At 42.5% G+C, this 24,503-nt stretch overlaps 1 protein-coding gene and 1 long non-coding RNA gene across 3 annotated transcripts in view; one reads left to right on the top strand and one right to left on the bottom strand.

The window, feature by feature from the left end:
* Positions 1-2,039: 2,039 nt before the first annotated feature.
* On the bottom strand, positions 2,040-20,071 carry ERLIN2 (ER lipid raft associated 2). Of its 2 annotated transcripts, XR_002825169.1 has the most exons (13): positions 19,966-20,071; positions 18,561-18,682; positions 17,179-17,260; positions 14,838-14,884; positions 13,401-13,462; positions 13,122-13,247; positions 10,359-10,432; positions 10,142-10,200; positions 9,496-9,587; positions 8,291-8,380; positions 6,068-6,147; positions 4,352-5,634; positions 2,040-2,273 (listed from the first exon to the last, which is right to left on the bottom strand). XR_002825169.1 is itself a non-coding variant. In XM_004383396.2 (12 exons), the coding sequence occupies exons 2-12, from the start codon at positions 18,665-18,667 to the stop codon at positions 5,431-5,433; spliced, it is 1,023 nt and encodes a 340-aa protein (XP_004383453.1). In that variant the 5' UTR covers positions 18,668-18,682; positions 19,966-20,071; the 3' UTR covers positions 2,040-5,430. The 2 variants fall into 2 exon arrangements, 1 of the variants encoding a protein (XP_004383453.1); XM_004383396.2 differs by having other exon boundaries at positions 2,040-5,634.
* Positions 20,072-20,321: 250 nt separating this feature from the next.
* LOC111821837 (uncharacterized) overlaps positions 20,322-24,503 on the top strand; it is a 19,696-nt gene continuing 15,514 nt past the window's right edge. Inside the window, exons 1-2 of the long non-coding RNA XR_002825173.1 lie at positions 20,322-20,428; positions 21,232-21,457. This is a non-coding gene — a long non-coding RNA (uncharacterized LOC111821837). The remainder of the gene's footprint in view (positions 20,429-21,231; positions 21,458-24,503) is intronic.

The raw sequence follows: 24,503 nt of genomic DNA, 5'->3' as shown, positions 1-24,503 counted from the left end.
AGAAATAATGCCCGTGTCCCAGTTTAAATGAATTCAGGTAGAGTAGCCACGACAGCAATCCCTCAGCAAACATGCTGTCACATTTGGCTTTTGAAATGTCAACATAGATTCCAGAACCCTAGACCTGGGGAGGACCTTTAGAGATCATCTGATCTTTCATATAGACAGAATGACATTTAAACCATCCCAGACACAGAATCTCCCCAATTTCTGAAGACCATCAGAGAAGAAAACATTATCCGTGCTAATTCCTGGATTTATTTTCTATTTGTAGATAACTACTTCTCCCCCAGTTCAAATTTTAGCCAGTCTTATGTTAAGTAAATTCTTTTAAAATACTCTATTCTACAAGCTAATTTCCTTTTCTTTGGTCTTTGTAGAGCCAGACAACAACTGATCATTATGTGACTTTAATTTAGTTGTTAAATTCCTTTCCTGATTTTTCTGGGGTCAACCCGTGAGTTTTATTTTTTAACTCTTTTCTTTTTGGCTTTACCATTTTGTTTTCTCTCTAGCCTCTTTGAGTCCTTTTTTAACTGGGGCCCAGAACTGGACAGTTCCTCTCAATAGGGCGTAACCATCGCAGAGCACACTAGATTACAGCCTGTTTTCTACACGCTGCGTTTCTGTAGAGGTGTATTTCTCTGCTGCAGTGTACTGCTATCTTCTTCCTCTCTGCACTATCTTTTTTATAATCTTATGCTATTTTATTACATTGATTTTTGACTTTTCACTGAGTGGTACCCACTTGATAGTCGTGTTTTCTAGTCGATTGAAAATAAGTTATTTTTGCACTCTTATACATGCTAGGCACAGTGTTAAGCCCTTTACATGCATTATTTGATTTAATCTACACAACCCATTTTATAGATGATGAAACTGAGGCCTAGAGAGGTTGAAGAACTCATTCACCCGCACAGTTAGAAGGTGGTAGGGCAGGGATTTGAACCTTGGCAGTTTAACTGCAGTGACTACACTCTTAACCTACCTGTATAATTGTAAGGTCCTATTATTTGCATAACAGCCTCTGAAACTAATTGAAAAAGTTTGAGAAGACCATAAAATAAGCTGAGAAAGGGCTGGACCACGGTTGCCAGATTTAGCAATAAAAATCCAAGACACCCAGTTAAATCTGAATTTTAGTAACTTTTTTAGCACCAAGCCATGATACCTTCAGTTGCTCCGTATGTATGCGAAAGCTGAACAATGAATAAGGAAGACTGAAGAAGAACTGACACCTCTGAATTATGGTGCTGGCGAAGAATACTGAATATACCATGAACTGCCAGAAGAATGAACAAATCTGTCTTGGAAGAAGTACAGCCATAGTGCTCCTTGAAGTGAGGGTGGCAAGACTCCATCTCATGTACTTTGGAAATGTTATCTGGAGGGACCACTTCCTGGAGAAGAACATCATGCTCAGTAAGGTAGAGGGTCAGCGAAAAAGAGGAAGACCTTTAACAAGATGAACTGACACAGTGGCTGCAACAATGGGCTCAAACATAGCAATGATTGTGAGGATGGCACAGGACTGGGCAGTGTTTTATTCTGTTGTACCCAGGGTTACTATGAGTCAGAATTGACTCGATGGCACCTAACAACAACATGTCCTATGCAGTATCTGGGATATACTTACACTACAAATTATTGATAGTTTATCTGAAATGAAAATTTAACAGGGCATCCTGTATTTTACTTGGCAACACTAGGCTAAGTGGTTTTTCAGAGTAGAGACTGGGACTTCTCCACTGAATTGATACCAAAATGAGTTTGGGGCCAATTGAAAATATCTCTGCCCTTTGGAGTAGAACTGCAGAGGTATATGAATTCTTTAAAATTATAAATCTCTAAAGCATCTACCAAGAATTATGCCATGTTCACAAATTCGGTGCTCCCTGTTTCTATGTTGATAAGGGGGACAGATTTTCATCTGAATAGATTTTCAGGGAGATCTTGTATTTAAACTACTAGGCAGGGTTTTTTTTTAATGTCACCTATCTTAGTATTTGCTGTAGCTAAATTTCACGTTAGTAAAAAAGTAAATACAAAGACATTTTATTTAGCAAGACTGAAAATAAAACTAAGACATAAATTCACACAAGACCTTTAGTGCTGTCCAAAACAATTCTTCCAGCTATCAACTCACAGCAATTACTCCAGCAGTGTCATTTACAGAATGATTAATATAACAATAATTTCCCAGTTACAAGGGGGGTCGTTAAGCCCTCAGGGATCTTTGAAAGTAGAATCAGCCTGACTGTTCAATCACGAGCCTACACAAAAGCAGAAATAAAAGGGAATGGCAATATAAACACAAAATAATTGGTTATTACCTCTTTATATATGGAAACAATAGAAAGAGTGGTTAGGCCTCTGTAGGACAGAACTAAAGAAGCAGTGGTTAAGTTCACAGACACAGAACAGCCACTAGCCAAGTTACAGTTTATCCTAAGTAAAACTTCAACGCCGAAGCTGGTAAACACCATCGTCTTACTTTCACTATTTACTCTTTATAAATGGTGACGTTATCAGTGTTGAAAGATACACAGACTCACAGACATCACTACAGATCACTTGTAAAACTACTTTTTTTGTGATGAATACAATGCTAAGATTCTTTCAGTGATTTTTTTCCCCCTCAACTTACTATGATCATAGGACTCCTCTAAATCTATTTTACTTTTGTCATATAAAAATTAACAAACTTTGGCTTCCTTGCACACATTCTGTCCTCATATTAAAAAAGTGATTAAAAACAGCACTGACTATGAATCATTTCTGCAAAGTTTAATGAGTGAGAAACATTCAACCAAGGTGACTTTTCCTTGGAAAATCCTACAAAAACTGAATTTTATGAAGTTATTTATTTTGATAAGAACAGGAGTTCCGTTTATAAATAGCAGCCATGACGCTACTGCCTACAAAATCGCAGGCTGTCACAGTTTACATGTTTAGAATTCAAACGTTTTAAGATCAGATTTTCTAGTAAGTGTTAAAAAAAAAACAAAGACACAGCAGACAGATGGGTTACTTGCCCTATGCTAAGGAAACAGTTAAATTCCATGATTTTACTTTTCAGGCAGGTACAGGCAACACTGGGTTTAAGACAATGAGTACAACATTCATGTTTTTGTTTGAGGAAGTGACAGTAACACCGAGGGGGTGGGGCAGTTGCAGCAGGAGTTTACTCTTGAGGCTCTTTTGTGGTTGAAGTGTATCTAGTGCAAAGGACAAACTAACACTGAATGTTAGTACTAGAGAGACTTTCAAGTTAGGAACCTGAGCAAAACGTGCTGTTGAGAGAGGCTGAGATATCCCTGCTCCTGATTCTACTGTAGTGAAACAGTGTTTTCTGAGGCTCATGCAGCGAGAGATCAGAGGAGAGAAGCAGACAAATATGTAAATTGGGATGCTGGACCTGCCACATTGCTCTTAGCAAGTGACCAATGGCACTGAAATGGGAGGAAATGAGCGATCTTAATGGACACCCTATACTGGTCTTGGGAAACTGACCACCTTCTGCAAGAACTCTTGAGCACAATTAAATCTGTCACTCCCCAGGAACATTTTGATGCCTGCACAGAGTGTGACCAGGACCAGTGGCTTGAGAATTCTGAGTCCCAGGAATTAGAACAGAGATGAGCAATATTTGAAGCAATGGGAGTTACTGGTCTGTAACTTCCTAGGTAGGCCGGATGCTCTTCAAACTCCTGACAAGCTGGTACTACTTAGGAGCAAGCTGGCTGGAGTTCCAGCTTGAGAAAAGGCCATTCCATAAGCCAGAAATGTGGGCATGGGACCAAATAGGAGGTGGGGATCTGTGCCAGAAAATAACATTCATATTATTCACATAGGAAGGAGGGGTATGACGGGAGTCTCAGAGGGCAGCTAATAAGGTGAAATCCTAAGCCAGAGCTGGTCATGGAGACCCAACCCATTGCTGTCGAGTTGATTCTGACTCATAGCCACCCTACAGGACAGAGAAGAACTGCCCCATAGTGTTTCCAAGGAGTGGCTGGTAGATTCGAACTGCCTTTCTTTTAGTTAGCAGCCGAGCTCTTAACTACTATGCCACCAGGGCTCCTGGTTATGGATAGTACCTTGCACGTTAACTCCAAATAACTGTCCTCCACTTAATACTGCTGTACACAACTCAAGGGCTAGAACGGCCTCCTCCCCTGCACTCACTTCTGGATATAAGAAGAAAGCTTCTTTCATCTTTGTGCCCCCCTGACCCTGAATCTCCCAGTGTGGCTCAAATTTTTCCAAGTAGTAAGGAAAAATAAACATTTTAAACTGATTTTGGTGCAACCATTCCAACCCAGGGACTTGGGCATGAACTTGGACTTACATTCACATAGCTGTCTCTAGAGATGTGACATTCAGTCTGACCCGACTGGAGCCCTGGATTAAAAAACACATGTTACTGAGGGCTCCCTTTATCACTACATCAGACAAATCTCACTCCCAGCACAAGCCATAGGCAATTAGACTAGGAAGTCTCTTGGATGACCTTTCTTCCTCTTCTGTACACGATATCAGAGCTCTTCAATGTGGAATCTCCACAACAATAAAGACACTGGATCTCAAGGTACATAATCTGCCAAGCAGGTACAGCTAATAGATACAATGACTCCCCTTCAGCAGCTATGAAGACACTTGAGTGTTTGTTCTGTCTTCTTGATGCTGACTGGAACCAGCAAACAGATTGAGGGAAAAAAACCAATCAGAGGATAGGTGAAAAGTTCCAAAAAGAATTGTGTGGTGGTGCCCAAACACTGACTCTGGAAATGTCATCAGAAACCACCACACTCTTTAAATGCTAGGGCAAGAAGGGGAGTGTATAGAAAACCTTGCAAAACCTAGCACCAGTTCCTGCTTTTGAGGGTTCAAGACAGCACACCCATACAGACAAAACTGCCAGGAAAGTCAAACATTCTCTGCAGCTGTTTCTCCATGGCTCTCCCGGCAAACTTATAAGCACATTATTTGCTCAGTTGCTGAGCCTCACCCACAGACACCTCTCACCTACAGACACCTCCCACCTGGGAGGCAGGGGTGAGAAAATTGGACCACGTTTTCCCAAATAAGAGAAATCAAGTCACCTGGAGGCTACATCCTACATTTCCTCCAGCATCCCTAGTAAGCCAGCTTTCAAGGGTCAAAATTAGTACCTGGAGATGCAAGGTTAAATGGTTTACAAATCTTATCGGAAGTTAAATTACCTACTCACCTGAATAAACTCCCAAATCATCAGCTCCCCACCCCCCTTACCAGGAAGGGTAGTAGATTTAAGTCCCTTTCTTCTTTTTCACCATAGTACCTTGAAGTGAGTCAAAGCAGGTAGTGTGGGAGGGAGGGGACATTCTGGTTCATCATTAAAAAATAAAGATTTCTTCAAGTGTCATCTGAGGTTGTATAAAAACATTTTCAGTTCCCCTCAGTGGCTGCCTCTAAGGGCTCCTCCTCTTCTAAGTCAAAACTCAGCTTGTCAGCCAGCCTCTCAAACTGCTTGCCCAGGCCGCCTGCAGAGTCTACAAACATGTTAGGGATGTCTTTGCCAAAGTAAATCTTGCTGTTGGAAGCAATTGCCTTGTACTTCATCAGCTGCAGATATTCAGGGGTCAGCTTCAGCTGTACAAAAAAAAAACAAAACAAAAAGTAAAGATGACTTCGCTGAAGCCAGATTCCAGCAAACTCTGGGTGGCACCTCTTCAATTTTCACATGGAGAGGGTCTCTGTCAAAGAAATACTCCCCTCTCTACTTTTCCTAGTCTCACTACTACATTAGTAACAGAGCAACCCCTTCTCTAAGAATGTAACCTCAGATCTGCAAGCCCCGGGTTGGAAGAGTTTTAGAAGTTTCCAGGTTTAACAGAAAAATTAAACTTCTATCAAGGCACCATTAAGAAAGAGGGAAGCAGCTGTCCCACACAGCACAGCAGTCATCAGTTCTGGCCATGAGGGGCTCTGGCTGGTGGTGGTCACCCAACCCTGGGGACTCTCAAGCAATATAAACCTAAACTCATATATACCTTCTCTTCAACAGGCTGGGCTAGGCCTTTACCTTATTTGCTTCGGCTATTTTCATAGCAGTATAGCACTCAGCATCAGCCTTTGCCTTCTCCCGGGCCAGAAACGCAGCATCTAAGGAGGGAAAGAATGCAAGGAACTGGAAGAAGTACAACAGGGTGGTATGCAGGAGTGCAGGAGCTATCAGACACCTGTTTTCTGGTCCCTGTATATTTTCTCCTGATTGCCTTCGTGACCTTGAGGAGGCTGCCTCCCCCCATCCCCCGCCACCTGGTGCTTAGACTTCCTCATCTATGGAACTGGGAAAAAACCACTTTTTTCCTATTCTACAAATTGTTGTAAGGATCAAACAAGATGAAAAAGTGCTTTGAAAGCATCTTTCCATGATAGGGACTATGAGCAAGTCTGTTGCCATGCCCAAAACATAAACTTCGCTAGCCATTATTGGAGGCAAAAAAAAAAAAAAAAAAGCACTACTATCCTGTTTCCACATGACTGCATCCTTTAGAGTAGCTTTGGGAAGCAAACAGTCTCAACCTCCAGTTCCACAATGTACCACCTCTCATCTCTCTCGTGTTCTATAGCAAAAGCAAGAGACCCAACGAAGGTTCCAAATATGGCTGGGGCAGATCTACCCTAAACCGGAATATACCAGGGGCCACAAATAAAATACACCTTTCTCATTTATTGACACAATTAGGTTCCAAAGACCAGGCAGTTAGGCAAAAATTGGCATTACAAGAAAAAGGAAGATGACCACATCAGATCACAAAATGGAGGATGACTACATCATTACATAACTGCCAAACCACTGAGAATCATGGCCCAGTCAACATGACACATAACCTTAACCGTCACAGCCAGTGTTACTCTCATGTCGCACCTTGGCATTCGTTACTGCCAGATGTACGTCGTTAATATGCGCAAAATAGTCAGATAGTAGATGTTTTACTATTGTCGTAAATGTGAAATATTGGATAATAAGATAGTCACTAAGTGAGGAGTGGCTGGAAATATAAATAGGTCGGTCTCTCCCCAACTCTGTTTCCCTTCTATTTCCATTAATCATTTCACAAAAAGTTCCTAATTAATACTGGTTAAGATGGTATAACTCTGATAGAGAATTACATGCCATGGGCCAGACCAACAGCTGTTTGGATTAAAATCTATCTAAACTGCCACTATGCAAGCACTATACTTCCCTGGTCTGCTCTAAGCCTAGCTTTCTGTCAAGTAAATAGAATACTTTTGATATTTCCTTCCTTGCCTCAGGAATGTGGCCAGCCTCATGTGAGTAATATCTGTAGCAAAAAGCCTGGGAAGAAAGATCAGTCTGTGGGTGGGTTCTCACTGCATGCTCTCAGCATGACCCTGGGGTGGAGGGAGACGAAGTGTGACGAACCTGTAGTCTGGCTGAGGTTCGGGCTGTCATGCAGCTGACTCAACTGGTGACATGTATTTATAAGAAATAAAAATGTGTTGTTCAGCTGAGAGCTCCCTGATGAGAAGCCAATGATTTGTGAAATCCTAATTGGCTCCTCAACAGGCCCCTGCAAAGCCTGACAGGCCCCATAATGAGTATAATGGGACACAGCACTTTGTAGCTTGAAGGCTGGGCCCTGCAGTCCCATTTTTGTGCTGGAATTTACTTGACATAGGCACCACGTGAAGTGAAAGGTGGGCGGTGAGAATGAGGTGAGGGCTTAGGGGTGGGGCACTGAAGGAGAATGGTATTCAGAAAAGCCAGTAAAGAAAACACTTCTTTCCAGCTCAAGTGCTGTTGATGCTGAAAAGGTATCTTCTTCAAACCAGGCTAACATCTACACAGATCTTGAGAGAAGACTGAGAAGCTGAAAATGTGTCTGAGGAGGAGGGTGTAAGGCATGAAAGAGAGCTGCTGTTTTGGCCGAGCTCCTCAGTTTACTTCCAATGTGCTGGGGCCTCTGCTAGACTGTGAACACCAAGACAGCAGGGACCACCTGATTTTCCTTTTTCTTATGCCTGACAAAATGTCTTGCACATAATGGCACTCAACTAGCATACGCTGGATGAACGAACGCTCTCTGAAGTGGAAAACTGATGCTAGACTGGCCAAAATTTACTCAGAACTCAAGTCTAAGCAGAGCGAAAAGGTGATGTTCCAAAGAAATCATAACATTCTAGAACAGAGATTAAAGAGCAATGGAAACAACTCTCACACGCTCGCCACAAAGTGGGGTCTGAGGAAAACTCAGGCATTAACTTCACTTCTGCTCACCTTCAATTTCTGAAATCTTCTTCTCAGTCTCCTTCTCCATCACCTTCTGCCCATAGGTGATTTCTGCGACCTGGGCCACTTTTTCTGCCTCTGTATTAGTGAGGTTGAGAAAAGACTTAAGAGTCCTGAGAGTCTGAGGGTTTGACTCAATTTCACCTTTCCCCTGATCTGAGTACTCTGATGCGAGAGACAGTGGGTGAACTCAGATGGAGCGCCACTGCCCCCAGACGGCGGCCATGACAGCACACAAGGGCAGAAATGTAACGTACCATGAGCACAGAACCGTACCATCAGCACAAAATAGTAACTGAGGAGAACTAGGCCCAAGAGAGAAGAGTCATTCAGCCTCTGAGGAAGGCAAGAGATAGGCCCTAACCTCTCTGCTAAGCCATGAGGCAGGCTATTTCCCTCAAAGGACTATTTTAAGGAATATTCTCTAATAAGTTTCTGGGATCCACGTGCAATGCTGAGGGGTCCCTGGGTGGTACAAATGGTTTTTACTTGACTACTAATGTAAAAGTTGATGGTGTGAACTCACCCAGCAGTGCTGGGGAAGAAAGGCTTGGGGATCGGCTTCCATAAAGATTACAGCTAAGAAAACCCTATGGAACAGTTCTCCATAACACATAAGGTTGCCATGAGTCAGAATCGACTTGAAGGCAATGGGTTCGGTTTTTAATAAGTTTCTACCTGCCACTTCATTTTAGGAAGTAGTCAGGCTTCTTGTTGAAAGACAGTATTAAGAACACAGGTTCTGTTATCAGATTTTCTGGATTTGAACCCCATTCTACCACTTACTTGCCATATGACCTTGGGCAAATTATTTAACCTCTCTGCGAGCAGGTTCCCTCCTACGTAAAATGAGGTTAACAATAGTACCTACTGTGCAGGGTGGTTGTGAGTACGGAGTTAATTCACATACTGAGTGCTTAGAAAAGTACAAGGCTCATGGTAAGTGGTCAAAAGTGCTAGCCATTATTATAAATTAAGAATCAACAGAGGGACTCCTTTCATTTAAGAGATATGTGGAAACTCAAAACTCATTATCCCTGGCTATGATCTGACAATTTCAACTTTGCTTCTTGGAGTATGCTGTGTTATGGAAAAAGGTTTTGGAGTCTAACCATGCCTGTGCCTTCCTTATATCTTCCCACCATCCCCAGCCCTCCTGCCCTGAAAGAGGGATTCCAGAACCACATTCAGACCAATGAGGGCCTTCTTCCGCTCTGTCTCGGCTTCCTTCTCCACCACCTTCTGTTTCTGGGCTGCAATGAGAAGCTTTGTCTTCTCGCTTTCCCTGAAGGGAAAAAAGTGTGCGGTGGTGAGATCGCTATGTAAAAGCTCCAAAGGAACCTCACTGTTCCCTGGAGAAATCAAACCCATCTGCTAAAAAGAGGCAAACTACAATTTCTTACTCTCTTCTGGAAGGCAGTTCAGCATCCCAGGTAAAAGCTGATCTGCTGCAGACATTAACATGGCTTTTCTTCTCCCCAAAATAACTCATTTGTGGGAAATAAAACACAATTTACTTTAGTAAAATACACCTGCCTGTCCACTTAATGCTCTTTTGTGCCCGTCTCCTCCGTTGGCATGAACTATTAAACACAAACAAGGCCCTCTGGCCCTTTTTAAAGCATCACTGCTCTAAAGGGCTTCTCCTGTGGTTCTCAATCACTGTTAAGGAGCCCAGGAGATTGGCCTGACATGCCTGCTCCATTTTACAGTGCAACAGGCTGTAACAAATACTCAAGAAAGGGAATAAAAGCCTGGCACAGCTTGGAATAACTCTGGGATGGGATGAGGCGGGAGATGTGAGAGAGTGGTGACAGCTTAAGCAGAGGGTCTACTCACATCAACTCGTAGTTTCTGCGGATTGCCTCAGGTATGTTGGGCTTTGTCACCCGCACAGCCTGGAGAAGGATAAAAATAACAACTGATGGGAAGGCGAGGGTGGTGAGGGACATAAAGCAGCTCCCACTGGTCCATGATCTTCCTGCACAAAAAGGACATTGCTTCCAAGAGGGGCTGCAACTTCATGAGGGGGCTCTTCTGTGGTGGCAATGCTTACTTGGATGACAAGCCCAGGAGCCATGGAGGTTAGGTCCTGTTGCAAAGCCAGTTTGAGATTTTCATCAATCTGATCTGGAATCAAGACAGACACAGAAAAATGAGTTGTTATACTTTCTAGACACTGGGGAGGGAAGTATGGGGGTAGAGTATAAGCTAAAACACAGCTCAAGAATGTACCTACAGGCAGAAGGTCTTCTCAAGGTAGTGTGCTTATCGAAGTCCAGAAAGCGAAAGACGTCTGAAAGATTTTTGGAAGAGCATACTTAAGCAGTCCTTCTACATAAGCTAGACTTAAGAGTATCCTTTTCCTGTGGCCTCAAGATAAAATCACCCTTGTTGTTGAAAATAGGTTAATATCAACCTTGCTATAGGGCAACTGAGCTTAAAGAAGAGAACAAACAACAATTTTAGCACATTTTCAGAGTTAGGCAGCAGCCCTTTGCTAGACGATAGCTGCCAAAGAGAAGGAAAACTGACAGCCTTCATGGAAGAAGGAAGAAGGAATAGCTGTGTTAGGTATTTTGAAAAGAGCTGAGAACATTAAATCTAGTAATTTTAGAAGCTTCTAAAAGAAATCCAGACTCTGACGTCCACAGCCCCAAGGAAGATTGTTTCCATTAGGAACTCCATCAAACAACACGAGGAGAAAATTAAAATTTACAGCTCTGGAAGCAAGCCCAACTCTTTTGATGTGTTATTTGCTTTGGTCCTGAGTCCTCTGTCTGGAATTCACTGCGAGTTGTTTCAGAGACAAGCGTAGGAAGAGCTTCGCTGGTTCCCCCTTCTGCCTCGAGCTATGATCCTGCAACACAGCACCAAAGCTGCCTTCTCTGGCCTCCTTCTCAGGGTTTTCTAGCTCTCATCTCTGTCCCCTGCCCACAAGATCTCAACCACATCCTAGAAGGGCACTCAGAAGAAGACTTAATGCAGCCAGGCTGGGACTTCTAAATTGAATCATCTCCCTTACTGTCAGCTGCCATCAGGTTTAAGTGGCCATTCTTGGTTACCTATGCCCAAACAAAGCCTCTGAGGAATAGCAAGTCTAACGCCTTCCTTTAGTAGATACCAAAACTAAGGCCCACAAAGGCTGAGTGATGTGCTCACGTCCATAAAGCTAAATAATGAACTTATTTAATCACTATGCTTTGATTGTTAGGATTTTAAAACAGAACTTTCTTCAGCTGTCGTATCAGTAAGCAAGGGATTTTAATGTTTCAACAGATTAGATTCTGATGATTTCCCAAATCTTATCTTAAACACAATGCAAAAGGCTGCTTATTTAACTAAGATCATTGGCAATGTCAGTGAGTCCTCCTTTTATTTACTATAAAAAATGCTCTTACTTGGGCCCTTTTTATGAGGATTCCTGGGAAAGATCATTGTAGAGTCCTAATAACAAGAACAATTATAATCTGGATGGTGCCCGGCTACCATCTTATACTAAGATTTATAGAAAAATCCTGATTCAGAGGGGAAAAATGCAGAACAGAATTTCAAATTCTCATGGAATCTAGATTTTCTGGAGTCATGGAAGCTGGATGAACCCCTGAAACTACTTCCCTAAGATAATCTTTAAACCTTAAACCTGAAGTCTTCTTAAAACCAAGCAATAGTTCAGCTTAACTAGTAAAGACTGTCTGCCTTGAATATTACGCTCTTTTAAGATCTGTCTCGCTGGGATGAAACTGACAACAGCAACTCGGTTAGACAGGAACCTTAGGGGGCAATGAGTTTATGTGAATGGGGGAGGAACAACTCAGAAAAGGAGGGTGAGAACGGTTGCACAACTTGAGGAATGTACTCAGTGTCACCGAAGTGGACATGGAGAAACTTGAATTGGTGTTTATGTTTTTTCTTTGCATATTCTCAACAACAACAAAAATAAATTATAAAATAAACAAATAAATAAATAAAAAAGAACAGTGGTAATATTGGTTGAAAAAATCATTTACTTTTAGCATTGGCTACTATAAAACTCCTCGCAGCAAGCTGAAACAGAACAATTTACCACAAAAGACCTGTGACAGTACTGGATATTTCCTTCCAGTGCTGCTGAAGTCAGGCTGTGTTTACTTTGACAAAAATGTGTCTACTTAAGCGTATGGATCCTTTTTAAGTGTCTTCCTCCTCATCTTTACCGAGCAAAGGTACAGGGTTAAAAAAAAACAATCACAAAGGTTATATGAGCTGTAAGTGGCTACGGTCCCTCATCCCAGTTCTAAAATTAAATGTGAACCATACCGTTTTCGTCACTCATCCCAGTACCCTTCATTCAGCATGGTGTGGTGGAAAGAACACTCGAGGGAAAGCCAATAGAGGGAGGGTCTAGTTTTAGCTCTCCTACCAACTAGCTATACTCAGGAAAACCACTCTCTCTCATAGGGCCTCAGTATCCTATCTTAAAGTGAGGGTGTTGGGCTGGCTAATCTTTAAGGTTCTTCTAGAACCAATCTTAACTATCTAATGATATTTTAGGAACAGGCAGTGGGAACACATTTCTTCTCCAGTACTCTGATTCAGACCAGAAGTGAGTACTCTATGCCACTATTATTCCTGTGCCCAAAGCTCAACCATGGTAACGTATCATCTTCCATTGTCATTAATGCTTTCTAGGCATTCCCTTTGTGACCAGTGCCTGAGCACTGGATTCCTGTTCATAAGTAACCATCCTGCAATATTCTTCCTACCCCACAGCTCAGAAGTAGGCAATCAGGAGAAGTAGGGCTACAAAGCATGGCATGGTCAGAAAAGACTTTCTTACCAAACAGCTCAATGTAGACCTCTTGAAGTGTATGTACGCTGCAAAACTGGTTCAGTTCATGGTGGATCTTATTGAAGATGAGGGCCTTGTCATAGTCGGCAGTGTAGTTCTTCACTATGTCATACACTGGGGAGGGAAAGACAGATTTCAGAATAAGAAAAAACTCAAAACTTTTTCAGACATAGATGTTCTCCCTTCCTGGGCACTGTGATAGATAGAGGGGTGGCACGCTGGGGAAAGAAAGCTCGGGGGGACGGAGGGTAAACTGGAAAAATTTACCTGCATTTGGGACTAGGAAGTTTACGACCTCAATTCTGTCAAAGTAGATCATCACACCACCACTGTTAGAGAGAGGATGGACAAAAAAGTCACTAACAGGCTCTGGAATATAGTGTAGTCTCCGAAGACAATGGCATAAGATGTGTGACTGGGCAGGAGAAGAATTCCCGGGAGGTTAGAAGACAACCCCAGCTTCCAAGTAGGAGATCTTCAGAGCTCGCATAAAGAACACAACCTCCCGAAAAATCACACCTCCTGAAACCGTCTCCATGAAGAAAAAAGTGAGACTTCTGCAGGGCCAGTAAGAAAAGAGTTCCTATTGTTTGAATAAACAATGCCTTTGGTTAAAGCAATCAATTGCAGGGGAAAAAACTGTAGAAGGCCAAGTGGTTCCCAGAACTTAAAAGGTCACTGTGGAATTTCATGATCGATGTTTCTCACTTTGTTTTCAACACTATTCCCCAACACAAATTTTCATTATATATAAAAAAATTCAAACATACATAAAAGTTGAGAAAATAGAACACCTACATATTGATACCTAAATTCGACAACTGTTAACACTTGGTCCTATTTATTTTTTTTTTTTTTTGCTGAACATTACAAAATAAGTTGTAGTTCTGATGCTTTACACCTTGATTCTTTAGCAAGCATCACTTAAGAACGATGACGTTCTCCTACATAAATATACCGTTCTCAAACCTAAGACAAGTAGTAATTCATTAACCTCACCTCAATTTCCCCAATTGTTCCCATAATGTCTTTTATAGCTGTTATTTTTGAACCAGGTTCTAATCAAGGTTCATCACTACACTTGTTTACGTCTCGTAAGTCTCTTTTCATCCACAGTATTCTTTCTAATGCAAATCTTGCACATTAAATCTAGTAATTTTACAAGTTTCTAAAAGAAAAACTCTGATGTACAATAAAATGTCTTGGTGGAGAGATCAGGCTATGCGATGTCCCGGTTCTGGATTTGTCCAAGTGTTCCCTCGTGGTGGTGTTTAACTTGTTACTCTATCCCAGTTTAGGCCCTTTTTACTTCTCAACTGGACCACACAATGGTGTGCTCTTTGGATCTCCTGCCCTGAAGGTCCCCTGCTACCTTTAAGACATTCTCCGTAGTTAGTTATGCTACAGTTACCTTCCTAAAGCATTGCTTTATCATGTCATTTATCTGCTTAAAACCTTTAATGGATCCTCACCTCACTCCCCACAGAGTGATTAAGTCCAAACTTCTTATCATGGTGTTCAAGGCCCTCCTACTATTTTCTCTACTGCACTACTCCACCACTTAGGCAAATCAGAGTAGAGGAAGCTAGGGGATAGGAAAACAGATTAAACCACCAGGTTTAATCACTGTCTGTTGCTGCAGCCAGCCAAATGCTCCTTCTTCTTACTTACTTGAACTTAACAGCTTTATTCTTGGTAGCTTACCTAGTCCCACAGGGAACATTCTTCACCTCATCTGTCTGGAGTGTGGTCTGGAAATAGAGGAGACATAAAATGCTGTAAGATGGGCAGCGAGGAACAATTATTCATTTTTTGGAATTCCTGAATGGCCTTGTCCTTGTACACCTGTTTGGGCTGGGCTTTACCTTTGTTAACATGAACACTCCACCTGACCCTCCTTACTTACCACATGTGAGACTAAACCAAGTGAAGGTAACCAAGCTTCAATGTAAGTGAACCACTATGCACATGAGCTGAGTAATAAAGGTTAGCGAAAAACACCTTGTACTAGGAGTCCCAAGATCTGTGTTTACCTCTCCCACTTACTAGTCTTGAAAGAGTGGATCCCTTATTTGTCTCAGCCTGGAATACCTGCTAGCCCATTCTCAGGATTATTTCTGAGACTCAAATGAAATAATGTACATGCAAGTACTCTGAAAACTGTTGTTGTTGATGGGTGCTGTTCAGTTGATTCTGACTCACAGCGACCCCATGTGACAGAGCAGAACTGCTCCACAGGGTTTTCTTGGCTGTAATCTTTACCAAAGCAGATCTCCAGGTCTTTTTCTTGGACCACTGGGTGGGTTCGAACTGCCAACCTTTTGGTTTAGCAGCTGAGCTCTTAACGTGCAGGCCACCAGGGCTCCTATTTGAAAACCACAAAGCCCAGTAAATGGCATAAGAAACATACAGACAAAATACTGATGAGGTACCGCAGGATTATTTTCCTGGGTCAGTTTAAAAGCCATTCTCTCAAACTTCTTATTCTTCTTGGCTGAACACACTCAGGAATCACTTCAAAGATAACTAGTCTAACTTAGCCAGGCTTCAGATCTGTCATAGCTAACTCTACTATTTTAGATGTCATTTTCCCTCACCAAGTTCAACTCCCTGCCCCCTACCAAAATTATGTTCACAGCTCTGAAGTTCAAATAAAAACCAACAGAACTACCAATGCTACATTTCCATTTATCACGGTAACCTGGGATTTAAAACACCCCTCCTCCCCAACTTTTCCTTCTACACATTCAGAATGGATTCTTCTCTGGTTTTGTCTGCTTTTTTTTTTTTTTTAGGAAACCCAAATTATTTTATTTCCCATTTTTAGTTTGTATAACAAGATATAATAATAGCATATAATTAGCATTATTGAGTGGTAATAATAATAATCAGATTCTTAGCCTATAAAACTTCAGTTTTGTATCAGTAGAAAAGTCATTCTATTTATATACGTGATGTATTTTAAAACAGATTGTTAACCATATTTAAAAAACTTGTAAAAGATAATTAGAAAAAAAGAAATGTTCTCTTAAACGAATGACACACTAGTAAAAATAATAGTTTAATTCTGTCACCTCCACAATTATATATCAGAGTATGTGGGACAGAGGTCTTACATTTATGTTGCATATTTTCAGTAACTTGGCCAAGTGTGTTTAACCTTTAAGCCTCTACTCAGGTTTTTTTTTTTTTTGGTGGTTTGAATTCTAAGTTTAAAGGGTATCCCAGGGCGATAATTTCGGGGGTTCATCCAGCTTCTAGCAGTCCAGTATGTCCGGCCTTTTAAAAAGGAATTTAAGTTTTGTTCTACTTTTTTTCCCATTGTATCTGGGACCATTTATTGAGCCCCTAGCTGGAACGGTCTGATGGTAGGTAGTGGCAGCTGGGCACCATCTAGTTCTTCTGGTCTCAAGGTAAGTGAGACCATTGTGTAGACTATTAGTGTTGGAGACTAGTTCCTTCTCTGAGTCTTTGGTTTCCTTCTTTCTCTTTCACTCTGGATGAGTGCAGACTAATAGTTTTATCTTAGATGGCCACTTGCAAGCTTTCAAGACCCCAGATGCTGAACTAGGATGTATAACATTGTCTTAATGCACTATATTGTGCCAATTGACCAAGTTGCCCCACAAGACTATGGTCCTAAGCCCTCAAACCCAGTAAACCAATCCCGTGAGGTGTCTGGTTTTATCTAGTAAGTATCCATAACTGTGCTCCCTATGTGCTTTCTTTTATATTTGAAACTATATGCAGCACACATAAACAAGTATATACATATGACTGGCTTTGTCTTGAAGCAAAGAAATAATTCCCAGCTAGGGCTTACAGGCCAAGGCAATGACCTCATTCAGCTATTTCAACAATCAAGTAAAGCTCCAACATAAATGGAGCCTCATTCTTTATTAAATAAATAAATAAATGAATCTATCTTTACATCATTCCCTGAAAAGGCACTGTACTCACTCAATGGCTAAATAATTCCAAATCACACATTAGTTACCACTCTGAATCTGCAGTCATCCAACCACACCACACAAGCCAAGTATACCTGCACAGACTTATACGATGTGATGAAAGGGAGCATGAGATGGAAACCAGGGCCACTGGTAGAAGTCAGCAGGGCACCGCCTCTGCAGAGGAGGGAGAGAGAGGCAGGCTCAGTTAGCAAGAAGGCTCTCTTAGCTACTTAAGCAATCAATACCATTTGGGCCAACTATCACTTCAGCCCCATAAACATTTCATCTATAGTGGCATGTGCCAGCGCCATACGCACAGATCCTTCCTTTCACTCAGCTCTACCCTCACCTTCTAGGAAGCCTGACGGTAAAACATCAAATCATTATTCATTTTGCAAGAAGAAAAATAGGTACACAGGCTACGTGGAATAAAGACAGAAGAATCTCTGGCTATACTTAGGCTAAGAGAAGAAGTCTGGCTTACTTTGTCATACTCACTGAGCTTTTGGCAGTTCATTAGGGCAGTTAAATCCAGTAATGTAATTATCAATTAACTGCACTAACATTAGAGTCCAGTGGCATGAGAAACCAAAGAATAATTTTAACTACCCTTTATAATCAATTAAAAAAATTTTTTTTGGAGGGGCAGCAGAGCTACTTTTCTAATCAAGTTGTACGTAAATGATTAACTAAAAGCTTTTTTTTTTTTTTTTTGGTACCTGTAAGCAGATGCGGGGGGAACCGATCGGTTTTGGAACTTACTATTGGTAATCCAGAAATAAGCGTCACAAGGCACAGAGAAGAGGTTTATAAAAACTTAAAATCAAAAAACTGGGTTATGAAGATTACTAAAAGGAAAGCAACTCATGATTTCTAACTGTTTCTTTGCTTTTACATTGTGAAGTCAAAGATATGATACATATATTTTTAAAGGCAATAAAACAGTGAAGTAATATTTATTGTAAGAACCACCATCCTGGGACTTGCCTTGATTGACATTAATCAACTTGCAGAGCCTTTCATTTTTCAAGAAATGTTAATTTTAAAGAGTAGTCCTAAAGTAAACATTCTTTATAATTAGCAGAGTAGGCTATCTTCTCAGTTTGCCATCAATAACTGGGACTCAGCTGGCCTTTGGGGAAGTGACCTCATAGTATAGAGCCAAGAATCCCAGAGGGATATAACAGAAAACGGTATTTCTGCAAGGCGCACTGGTCTCCTTTAGGTTTTGTCTTTAAATCGACATACACATTTATCAATCACCATCCATGGCATCATCTTAGAATATTAAGAAAAGTTTTACATTTACACACATGTATATTTCCCCATCATAGTCACTGATACAAAAGCTCAATTCGAAAGACTCCTTTCTTTAACAAAATATAAGCAGATATTCAGCCGAATCTGCCAGACAGTGACTAGGAAAGGGCGCCATTTAACAGGAAGTGCAAACTTCTGCCTGCCTCCGCCTTACCTGTAATATACCCCAATATGCCCCTCTTCTATCTTGTGCACAGACGAGAAGAGAGATGCACAAAAGAAACTGGCAGCCACCGCCACAACTGCTCCCAACTGAGCCATCAGCGAACCTGTATCCTAGGGAAAAGATGGGAAAACGTGTGGTCTGGCGGCCAGGCGAAAAGCTGACAGCAAGGGTACCTCACCAATGTGAGCTCCCTGAGAGTGGCTCACACCCAGCCTGGTGCAGAATGAGCACAAGGCTAGATCTACAACTCTCTTCATCCTTGTTCTCAGTCAACTTTCACATTCCTTAACCATAGAATTATATTCCACATCTCTTTAAAGAGGCAGTGGCTCCAGACACTGCCCTGCGAGGGAGAACCAGTACCAACTGGGCAGTGTTCAGAACACAGCCTTCTCTTCCTGTGAACACCAACGTGCTGTCAATGGAGCCACCCATGCTAGAAAAAGGGAAGAGAGGCAGCTGCACTACGTTGGACGAAATTACAGAGGATGTCAAATGACAGGCAGTTGTGGCTATGTAATTCTGGTCAGAGCCTCCCAATCCTAATTGCCTGCCATTTCAGAGACAACCATTATTTACTCCTTTCAGATGCTCGAATGGCAGAGACAGCACGCGAGGAGAGTTCCACAGTAGGATTCTCTGGCCTTTCGTCCACCTTCCCAGTGATTCCTTTGGCCTTAAATGGGACAAGGCTCTGAACAAGACAGCAGCCACACTCCCTCCCATATATACTTGACTGGCACTTTGCACCTGACAGGTCCCCAAAAACTCTTCGTTACAGGAGAAAGGGGAGTTCCCGAGTCCAAGAAACTCTGGGCTCCTGGGTTCAACTGCGTTCAAACACCAGTAAGTCAAAGAGATGGCATCTAGAAGCGCGTTTCCTGAACACTGAATGATCTGGAAAATCTATGGTGACAGACAGCAAAGTTCCTAGTCTGGCGTGTCTGGGCCTACTCGCACAGGACGCGGACTCCGCCTTTCGAGTCTAACGTAATTCGGACGCAGTCTGCGAGGCGCTTATTTCATCGTGGTGGTCTCAGCTGCGGATTCGCAGCTGCATCCTTTCAGCAAATACTTTCCCTCCCGAGGTCTCCCCGAGGCCACCCGCCCCACCTCGCGCCCCTTTCCCCCACTCTTCCGAGAGGGTCACGCGTCCCTAGCACCCTGGGTCGGGCCTGGGCGCCAAGTGCTTCCGCTCAGTCCTGCCTGGGGGTTAACAGGGAGGGGACGGGGCGGAAAGGAGTTTCTTTCAAGCTCCAGTAGTGGGCCGGCTGAAGGATAGAGGGTGCTGGGGCGCAAGCCCACAAGGATCACCGATCAGCTCGGGCCAGGAAAAGCAACTAGGCCCCGCTCGCGCACTAAGATGGGGGGTGGAGTGGGGTGGGCGGCGTACCCGGCTGTCCCTCTAGGCGCTCCGTACTCGTCCGACCCCCCGTGCAACCGCAGAAAACCGCCACACCCCTCAGTACGCTACTTCCTTTCGGGCCCGTCGCTCCGATGACGCCATCAGTTCACGCGTAAGACCAAACCCCCTTCACCTCTCTCCCTAGTTCGTCCTCCCCGCCCCGCCCCGCCCCTTGGGCTCCTGGTGGTCTTTGTCCACCTGTGGCCACGAGGGAGCGCCCGCGACTCGGCCCGGGCGGTTCTAGGGCTCCGTCAAGCATTTGGGGGTGGGGCTGGGAGTGGGGCTGGGGGTGAGGAGCGCCGGGAGAGCGAGTCTGCGGGAGGACGCGCAGGGTCGCGGGTGCTGGTCTGGCAGGCGTAGGGTTGAGACCAAGTGTGTCACTTCCTGAGGTTGCGACTTTGGCGATTTCTCTGGGTTCCCCTCCACACTGGGACAAAAGCCACTTTGGGAGGTACCTGTTTTTTTTCGGAGCCGATACTAGAGAGTTGCAACCGGTCTAGCCCTTTGCTTGGCCCCTTTCCCATTGCCCAGCTGGAAGAAAATTTTTTAAGTATGCAAATTAGCACCATTACGTCGCCAATCAACAGTTCTACTTTGAATTGCCCTTTATACTTTTCTGGAAGCTTTAGCCTTTTGAGGTCTCTTTGAGCCTCCATAGCACCATAAAGTAGATTAAGAAGGAATTATCCCCATTTTAATAAAGGGAATGTAAGCAGTTCAGTGATGTGCGGGGGTGGGAGGGTGGAGGTGTGACAGTCAATGAAAGCCTCCATTGCTCTTCCTTGACATCTGGAGTTTAACTCCAACAGTGTACAGGGGCTTGTGCACTTCATTATCTCCCTGGATAGACTGTAAATTATCTGAGGGCAGGAACTGTCTTCTTCAGCATCCCCTGTGCTTAGGTACTCAGTAAATACTGAGTAAAGACATAATGGAACAGGACCAGAATCTGTGCTTTGTGTCTCCTAGTCTAAGGGCCTGACATCATCCTCACCATTCTCTATTCAGTAGCATCAAACAGGAGAATTTCTAATTCAGCTACTAAAGTTATTTTGTTTCCAGAAGAGAAGGTTCAGTCCCCATAATTACAGCCTAAATAAATGAAAAGCTTTTTCAGGGAGGATAGCAAGCCACTGTTGTCGGGCAGATTTAAAAACCAGTCGTCATTGAGTCTATTCTGACTCATAGTGAACCCAGGTATGTCAGAGTAAAAATATGCTTTACACGGTTTTCTTTTATTTTTTCCCCCCATAGGGTTTTCAGTGAGTGATTTTTGGAAGCAGATCACCAGGCCTTTCTTCCAAGGTGCCTCTGAATGGACTTGAACCTCCAACCTTTTGGTTAGCAGTCAAGTGCGTTAACCATTTTCATCACCCAGGAGCTTCCAGGCGGATTTAGGGTTCAGAGAAAGGAAGGTTAGGTTTCCTAGTCATCATGGCTCTCGGAACTGACCCATTCTCTCTCCCTGGGTTTGCTTGAGGTGAGTTTGCGTTGGGATATTTAAGCATTATATGGTTAAGCCCACAAGTAGACTGGATGGTGCTATCTGGGAACCCTGTACCCACCTCCTTTTATGAAGCCTGCCTTGTCTACTCTCTCTTTTCTGTACCCTACCTGTCCCCCGCAAACATACAGCCTAACTATCACCTGACTGAGCCTATCAGAACTTGAGAGCGTTTTCTCTCAAGGGTCAGCGATTTAGCTCAGCTGGGTATGCTTAATACATGTTTATTCAATAGTTGAGTGAATGAGTAATAGAAATGGAAATACTGGGATTTATCAATCCAAGGAACGGCGCTTACCCTACAGCATAAATGATTTCAATTAGCTTTAGTTTAAGAATTTTCTGACTATTAAGCTTTGGAATGAACTATGAGAGGAAGTTGTGGGACTTTGTTCTCAGGAGGCTTTTCCCAGCCAGGCCTGAGTGTTTCATTGTGGCCTTGCCTAGAGGCAGGGCATGTTCTTCACTGGATGATCATCTAACAGTTCTGAAAGTCCCTTTCTTAAGAGAGCTGTGATTTTTATGACTCAATATCCAAAGTCACCAAGCAGATAAGTCCGTGGTGATTACTTTAACAGAAGTGTTTGAAAATTCATGTTCTAGAAACTTGCAGTATATACTAGTGGTTAAGTACAGGGACTCCAAAGCCAAACTGCCTGGGTTTGAATTGTGGATTCCAACGCTTATTAGCTGTGTGGCCTTGAAGGAAATCTCTCTATCCCTCAGTTTCTTCATTTGTAGAAGGGATTGCCCAAGATGACAAATCTGGTCGATAGCAAAGGTGGAAATCAAATGATCCCAAGTCTATTTCTTTTCCACAGTAAGTCAGTTGAGAAATGATTCAACTTAAAACACACACATGTACTACATTTGTTTCACATGTAACCTTTCAGGAATGTAGACCAGTGGTCAGAAATTGCAAAACTTCAAATTGGGCCAGTTTAGGCAGTGGTAGGTGGAAGCCAGATAAAAAGTACTTCCACCCTAGTAATCCACTACTTCAGTGGAGCGTCGGTGACAAAGAGGAAGATCCTCAATGAGATGAATTGACATAATGGCTGCAACAATGGACTCAAGCATAAGGATGATTGTGAGGATGGCGCAGGACCTGTAGTGTTTTGTTCTGTTGTACGTGGGGTCCCTCTGAGTTGGCATCAACTTGATGGCACCTAATAACAACAACAGTAATCCACATCTCTCTGTCTCTGGATTGCTTTTGTTTTGGTTTTCTTATCAAACTAATTGTTAGAGTGCCACTCCAAAGAGGGAGGAGACCGATTCTTTCTTAGTTACAGCCCTTTTTTAATTAACACCCTGGTTAACCCCATAGGAACCAGACAACTTTTAAAATCTTTGGCTTCAGTTCTTTATATCACAAGGGTTGAAGTTGTTGGAAAAAAAGTTTTTATTTGTTTGATTTTGATTTCTCCTCTTTCTCTACTTTGGGCCCTAAAATGGAAAACAGAGGTCATCTTTCAGTCCTTTTGATTCCAGAAAGATTTTGGTGAGCTTGGGAAAGGGGAGTGAAGAACTATGTCCTTAATTATTAGGAGGATTACTGCTTCCCCTCTTACTTTCAGTTGGTAAAACCAGGATTGCTGCCTTCTTGGGGTTAATGATGTTTCTTTAAGGAGCCCTGGTAGGGCAGTGGCTAAGCACTCGGCTGCTAACCGAAAAGTCTTTTGTTTGAACCTAGCAACTCTGCGGGAGAAAAGACCTGGCAATCTGCTCCCGTAAAGATTGCAGCCTAGAAAACCCTGTGGGGCAGTTCTACTCTGTCCTGTAGGGTCACTATGAGTTGGAATGGACTTGATAGCACACAACAACAATAATGTTCCTTTAGGGAAGTTGGGTGAAGGGATCAGCAAGGAATCATGGGAAAAAAAAAAGAAAAGAGAGTTGGAAATCAGTTGTAAGCCACCTAAAGATAATTTTGTGATTAGATTTTTGTTACAGCTTTATTGAGGTATAATTGCCATACAGTAAACGGCACATAAACTATACAGTTAAGTTTTGATGTATGTGTATACCTGTGAAACCATCCCCACAATCAAGTTAATGAACAAATCCATCATACCCCCAAATATCCTCATGCATCTTTGAAATCGCTCCCTCACGCCCCTCTCTTTGACCCCTGCCCCCATTTCCAAGCAACCATTGATCTGCTTTCTCTCATTACAGAATACTTGGCATTTTATAGAATTTTATATAAATGGAATTAAACAGTACATCCTTTTTTTTTGGGGGGGGGTTTGGCCCTTCCCCCCCAAGAATAATGATTTTGAGATTCATCCATGTTGTAGAGAGTATCAGTAGTTCATTCCTTTTTATTATTGAGTGTAATATTCCGTTGTATGGCTATACAATTTGTTTATCCATTCACCTGTTGATGGGCGTTTAGGTAGTTCCTTGTGATTTTAATCCAACTCATTTATTTTACTCATGTAGAAACAGAAGGCCAAAGAGAGGAAGTCTCAGAGCGGGAAATGGCCACAGTCCCTAGTGCCCTTGAGGGGTGATGAGAAAGAGTAGCTTGTTACCCTGGGAAACTGTACCAACAGTCCTGTCAGCTTGAACTTTGGCTTCGTCTGTTTTGCCTGGGATGACCTGTCCTTTGACAATCCCATCTCTAACACTCCAACCATGAATCCATAATAACATTAGAGATTTTTAAAAAAAGAGATTGTATGGAACTTCATCTGCATATATTTATCTGTACATCTCTCTTTATCATTGATACGCGACTTTTTGCCATAGACAAAGAGATACCTTATGTACTTGGTATGTAAATCTCAGTAGGTAAGGCAATGCATGTTGCTTTTTTCTACCTGAATTCTTTTTTTTTTCCTGAATTAGAAAATGATGCTTTTTTTTTTAATTTTTTTTTAATATTTTATTGTACTTCAGGTGAAGGCTTACAGAGCAGATAGTTTCTCATGTAACAGTAACACACATGCTGTTTTATGACATTGGTTAACAACCCCACAACATTTTAACCCTCTAAATTCTCAACTTTTTTTTT

Source organism: Trichechus manatus, unplaced genomic scaffold (genome assembly GCF_000243295.1).
Source record: "Trichechus manatus latirostris isolate Lorelei unplaced genomic scaffold, TriManLat1.0 scaffold00109, whole genome shotgun sequence".
NCBI lineage: Eukaryota > Metazoa > Chordata > Mammalia > Sirenia > Trichechidae > Trichechus > Trichechus manatus.
The sequence above is the reverse complement of the archived record's forward strand: the minus strand, read 5'-3'. Positions and strand labels throughout refer to the sequence as shown.